The sequence below is a fragment of the Amborella trichopoda genome, chromosome 8, assembly GCF_054954075.1.
Source record: "Amborella trichopoda isolate Santa Cruz 75 chromosome 8, AtrichopodaSantaCruz75HAP2 v2.0, whole genome shotgun sequence".
NCBI lineage: Eukaryota > Viridiplantae > Streptophyta > Magnoliopsida > Amborellales > Amborellaceae > Amborella > Amborella trichopoda.
This window is the reverse complement of record NC_142343.1, coordinates 5,665,503-5,671,409: the sequence shown is the minus strand read 5'-3', so window position 1 is coordinate 5,671,409 and position 5,907 is coordinate 5,665,503. Positions and strand designations below refer to the sequence as shown.

Genomic DNA, 5,907 nt, shown 5'->3' with positions numbered 1-5,907 from the left:
TTAAGGGCACAACAAAGATGGGCCCCCAAGTAACGGGATACCCTACAATTACATGAGAGCTACGGGGTTTAGAAGTTTAAAACCAAGGCTAGCAACAGGCCTGCCCCAGTCCATGGCTGAGGCCCAGCACCACCCTCAACCCATCTCGGTCATAATTGCCTTGCTCTAGCCTGGTTCTCCGGCTACATTTCAAGTTCTCGGGCCACATTTCAAGCCCTAATTCAAGCCCTAGTTTTTTAAGGACCGGACCGGGGCCTTATTGCTACCCCTATATACATCACAAACCTGAAACATATACATAAACATGACCATTAAGTGGAATCAGAGAAAGCAACTCAAGTGAGCATCCATGGATCACCTTCTCATAGTTTCCCTGGGAAGCAAATAAAAAATTCTTTCCCCAAGGTAGCATATACTCTTTGGGAAGCAAATGCAAACTTCTTTTCATTAGGCATGAAATCAAATGCAACTAACCATAATATTTCCTTTCCTATATAGCAAGAACATAAATCAGGCTGACTTTTCTTAAGCCACGCCCTCCCCCTATAATTCTTTGTTGTCCCACCCACAAGCAAATGACAAGAACGAGACGTTCCCCCTCTAATCAAACCTTCTCCCCCAGTAACAATGGAAGACCATGAAATACACTCGAAAAATCATCACCTCCTCTATTCTTTTTACACTCCTCCATTTCTCTGGATCAAGAAATATGAAAGAGTAACAACCCACTGTAATCTCCCTGTCAAGGAAAGGAGCCACTCTACCATCTTGTCCTTCCTTTTAATCTGTAAAACCTACTCCGAGGGACCAATTTTCTTACTATCCCAATCAAACTAACGCTTAACCCCAAATTGAACTCCCCCCAATTTGGCTCTACCGTGTGAATGTGCGCTCTTAAGGTCTATAACAACTACGCTCACGTTATCAGTGCTTTGCCTTGCCAAAGCCAACTTTGTCAGCAAAGCTGCCGCCACAGAGCATGCGGGATCCGACCCGTTGACGCCAGAGGAGCTTGCACCATTCTCAGGAGCACGCTGCAGACACCGTCTTGCAATCTCGCAGGCAACTTCATTTGAGACAACATCCCACAGACCATCGCTCGCAAGTATGAGGCATTCATCTTCAGCTGCTCGCTCAGTCACTGTGACCTCAGGCTCGGATGATACATAGGGCTTCAAGTAATTATCCCCTAATGTTGCAGCATAGACACAAAAAGAACATTAGAAAAACAGTTGAAAAACTAGAGCGAGAAAAGGGGCCAAGGAAAATGAAAGATTTCTATACACCTAATTCATAATTTAAACACCAGAAAATTGTATTTCTTTTCCAAATGAACCAAATGTAGAGTCGATCTTCAACGACAAACAAATCCTAAACGGGGAATCATACTCCCAAGTCTCTGGTTTTGGACTGCCATCCAGATTTCAAGAACTTTAACAAAGGAATTACAATCTTGGAAAGTCTTTGCTGTATCCCTACTTTTAAAGGAAAAAAAGATTTTGCAATGGAGAGGGGCCGAGTTGCCTTGACTTACCAATAGCCCTAGACATCGCAAGAACGCCTAGGACCCTAGGCCCATCCCAATATATCACTCGGCCCCCTGACGCTTGGATCCGAAGCAGCTCATCCGGTCTATCAGGCTGGTAATACATCATCCATACCCACCAAACGAAAATCAATTTCAAGAGAAAAAAAATTCTAACAGAAACAAGTTGAAATAATTTTGTAAACTCCAAACCAAATTGAAAGCAAAAGATCAAACCCACAAAACAAAAAGTTGCAACTTCCTTAAGGAAAACAAATCCGTGAACAAGCACGACTGGTCCACAAGGCTCAGTGGGAAGGCTTGCTCATTCAATTCTAGCGACTATCCAACACGGGGCCAAAAAAAAAAAACCCAATTTTTCAAATTTTCTTCAATGCGGCCCCAAAACAGATAAAATTTCAAATTAAAAAAATCCACTCCATCTCACTTTGTGATCAGTCGAGAGGGCCACTGGTTCCCCACCCCGACATAGCACAGCCCGCGAATCGCCACAATTTGCAACCACGATATGCGAGGGTGCCACCACTGCAACCACAGCTGTTGAGCCCACTGCATCACAGTGAGGTGTTTGCAGCTCACACCTACAATTGGTAGTGGGACTACCAGTTTGGACACCGCCTGTTGCTTCCATGTCCATCCTCTTGAAGCTCTTCTCCATCACCTCTTTCCATTCCGGCTCAAATATGCCACATTCAATGATTGATTCCAGCTCCTCTGCAACCAACTGATGTAACCTCTCCTTACAAGCGGCTGCCACCTAAAAACCCAACCCCAAACCAAAGGCAAATCTATGAAACAGAGGGAGCAAAAAATCAACGAAATTACACACACTACTACAAAGAACAATTTTTCAGGCTTTCTGGGTTTGGGTTTTGGTTTTAGGAGAAATCACAATCCTCAGGTGTTTTTGGGTAGATATTGCATGACAGAGAAGTCCCATGATTTTGGGGCATGCTTCTGTTTTGGGGAACTCACCAAAAATACCTCTTTTAAGAATTGCCCTATTTATTATTTAACATTTAACATGCGCAAGAGTGTTTTGTCATATATTTTATTTATTATATTCATGATCATCATAGTGTAGATCATGGATCACTACAAATTTGGATCCAAGATAGATACAGATAATGGGTGTTCAAGGGAGCCTGCACGAAAGTAGGATGAGTCGGGGGACAAGTAAAACTGGAGCCTTTAACATATTTCCATTTTGATTTAATTTCAACTATAAAACTTCTTTAAAAAAAATTTTTAACAAAAGGGAAAAAATTCAAAGGATGTATTATCCCGCCATTCACATAAAACCTATCATTATAGGCCTCAATAATTACATGTTTGATCCGGGTGAAAGCATAAATTTGTCATATAAAAAAAGGAAAAAGTTTATACAAGGTTGGAACCTTAAATTGTAGAAGACAAGATGCACCTAAAAAATCTACCAGAAAAAGTTGTTTTAACGTTGGAAAACCTCCTAATTGATCATCTCAAACGTTGAGATGTATAAATATGGAAAAAATAAGATTTTGAGTGCCAAAGATGATGCATATTGCAACTACATTATCTTGACCATCCATTTTCCAGATTTACGTACGTTTATAAATCTACTTGGTTTTAACCATTTCTGGAGTCTAAAATTTTATAATTAGATATAAAAATAGATTATAAGATAATCCTAATAACATTTTACACCGAGATTACATGTTATGATAAAATTTGGAAAATTTGGAGGTGCACCTTAATTGGATTGTGTAAGGTTGAAACCTTGTAGAAACCACACCCATAAAAAAAATCCCCTCATCGTGGTTATTGTGGTCAGGTGAAATCCCCTCATTGTGGTTATTGTGGTTAGGTGCGGAAAGCTTTTCACACCAATTAACTAGTGGATGTGAAAAGATGCACCTGGACCTGTAAAAATATTTCCACACCAATCAGCTGCTAGTGGGTATGAAAAGATGGACCCGGGCCTATAAAAATATTTCCACAGCTAACAACATGAGAGAATCATTTCACACGAAAATATTTATCAGGAAATACTTTCACGCGAAACAAACGTAAAAAGATAATTATATAAAATAAAAAGGCAAAAATCACTTCACAACAGTCTTTTTAATTCCATAGGACTTAGGTCCCTAGCTTCTAAATCCCTAAAAAGAAAAATAAAAAAGAAAACTCGGAATCATAAGGCAAAGGAACATGCCCCTCATTTCTCGCCTAACGCACCATTTACTAAAACTTTAATTTCTAATATATGGGTTTTTTGTTCACAAATAAAAAGAACAGAGAGAAAGCTCGAGCAAAGAATTACAAAACCCGAGTCCTATAACTACTTCTCTACAAAAACAACTTAAAATACACAATTAATCTCGTTATTAAAGATTAATTTAGTCCATAATTTATTTATTTATTCATTGGGAAAGACGAAGGTTTTGTTTCACTTACATGAGAACATCCATGGCCATCATAAACGCCAAAGAAATGAAACTCAGGCGCCCGAATCTGACGTCCAAACCGGAAAAATGAGGGCAGCACTGAAACGGCATCCTCCATATCTCGCCTCCTCCCACAAACTGAGAGCATCCCAAACACTGGCCTCCACTCAGAAACCCTATCATCTGGAGCCACTGCCAGAGGTATTTCAGTCATTTGCGACTCATAGGAATCTGAGGTCCGTCTGGCCAGAAGTTTCCTGCCGGACTGAATTTGACCGGAGCTCTCGTCGCAGGTCTCAATTGCGTTGCTACACTCACGAGGTGAGAGAGAGGCTTCAGTTCTCTGCCGCTTTCTCGAGTTCTCCGGCGAGGTGGCAACCCCTGCAACGATTTTGAACCGCCGGATCTCCATCCTCCTTCGACGGGCAGCTCTCGAGCTGGGCTCGCAGGGTGGTGAGGCCTCTCCATCACTGACAACACCATAACAAATCTCAGCCATGAAAAGAAGGTTTCAAGCTCTGACAGAACCTCCCTGAGATAAAACCCTAGAACATAGCACGAAGGCTAATAGGAATTCCTCAACACCCGACTTCAATAAAACCCTGAACAAAGAACCCCCTGATTTCTTAAATAATCTCCCGATAAACAAGCCGTTACTGTAAGATCCTCTCAGAGAACCCAGTAAGAAAAACCCTGTATTTCTTTTTTCTTTTTAAAGAATCTCCCGATGCATCCGAATGGAGAAACCCTAACTTTCAGAGAATACCTCTAACCAATTGGATAGAGAACAAGTTTCACAGCTCGAACTCCTCTTCAAAGGCTTGGACGCCAAAAGGTAGGAATCCAAAATTCAAACCAATTGGGCCCAGAAACCCCTTAAAAAAACCCCTAAAATCTCAAACACCAGGGATCCACAACCAAAAGTACCCCAAAACCAAGAACCAGAAAATCAAAACTGAAATTAAAACCAGGAAACCGTAGAAATGATAACAAAAAAAACCCAAAAACCAGAGCAGGAAAGTGCTAAAATTCGAATGAGAAAGTACCCGAAAGACCTGGAATTCTCTCACCTTTAATAACTTATGAGAAGGAATTTCAAAAGAAAAAACAAGAAAAAAAAAAACCCGCTTTCTACGACCACAAATAACGAGGGGTCTTTCAAAAGCCTCTGCAGCGAATGAAGCTTCTCCCTCAGAGGGCACCTGGCCCATCTGGGCAGCTGCCCGAGCTGCCCGTTCGGTCCGCCCAAACTTCCAAACGAATCCTTCCGTCCATCTTTCTACCCGCTCCTCCGATTCCAACACGTATCACCCTCATCTCCTAGCCACCACGTGGACCAATGAAATATCAACACGGACTTTACCATACTGTCAGAACACCCCCCCCCCGCGTTTCTCAGGCATCCTTTTCAGTCTATCTACACGGTACACGTGGCACGATCTTGACTGCTGTTGAATTGATTTCTTGAGTCCTTATTCTCCACGTTCCAGGTGTCAGGCAATGGGGCTCAATTAACGGGTCAGATTGTGACACGCGTGGGTCCTATGTGTCAACGTCGAGGGAGGAGGCTCGCGGAATATCTGAGGGTCGGTAGACGTCCGTCACTGTTGAGGTAATACGTGTCGAATTTCTAGGCCCTTGATTGGTGGTTGTGGGGCCGTTCTTGTTAAGCCTCGTGACACGCGTCAAACCGCGGGCCTTTGAATACCGTGCAAGGAAAGAAGCTGTTTTCCAACGCATGAGGAAGATAAAAGATGAGACGAAAAGGAAAATACTCGACAAATTCCGATTTTTGATAAGGCTGACTAGTGACCTTTATGCCCTTGAACTTTCTCTTTAATCCCACTTCCACAGCGGAATTGTCGGGGAAATAATTATCAAAACCATCCAGTGAAGGTAAAAATCCAGTTGAGGTTTGCTTAAAACTGGTAAAAT

The 5,907-nt window shown here is 42.0% G+C and overlaps 1 protein-coding gene across 3 annotated transcripts; it reads right to left on the bottom strand.

The window, feature by feature from the left end:
* Positions 1 to 418: 418 nt before the first annotated feature.
* LOC18436263 (putative protein phosphatase 2C 24) lies at positions 419 to 5,036 on the bottom strand. Of its 3 annotated transcripts, none has more exons than XR_016060460.1 (4): positions 3,983 to 5,036; positions 2,009 to 2,303; positions 1,535 to 1,640; positions 419 to 1,189 (listed from the first exon to the last, which is right to left on the bottom strand). XR_016060460.1 is itself a non-coding variant. In XM_006846285.4 (4 exons), the coding sequence occupies exons 1-4, from the start codon at positions 4,469 to 4,471 to the stop codon at positions 834 to 836; spliced, it is 1,281 nt and encodes a 426-aa protein (XP_006846348.2). In that variant the 5' UTR covers positions 4,472 to 5,036; the 3' UTR covers positions 419 to 833. The 3 variants fall into 3 exon arrangements, 2 of the variants coding, with proteins under 2 accessions (XP_006846348.2, XP_088729617.1); XM_006846285.4 differs by having other exon boundaries at positions 1,974 to 2,303; XM_088873491.1 differs by lacking the exon at positions 1,535 to 1,640 and having other exon boundaries at positions 1,974 to 2,303.
* Positions 5,037 to 5,907: the final 871 nt, after the last annotated feature.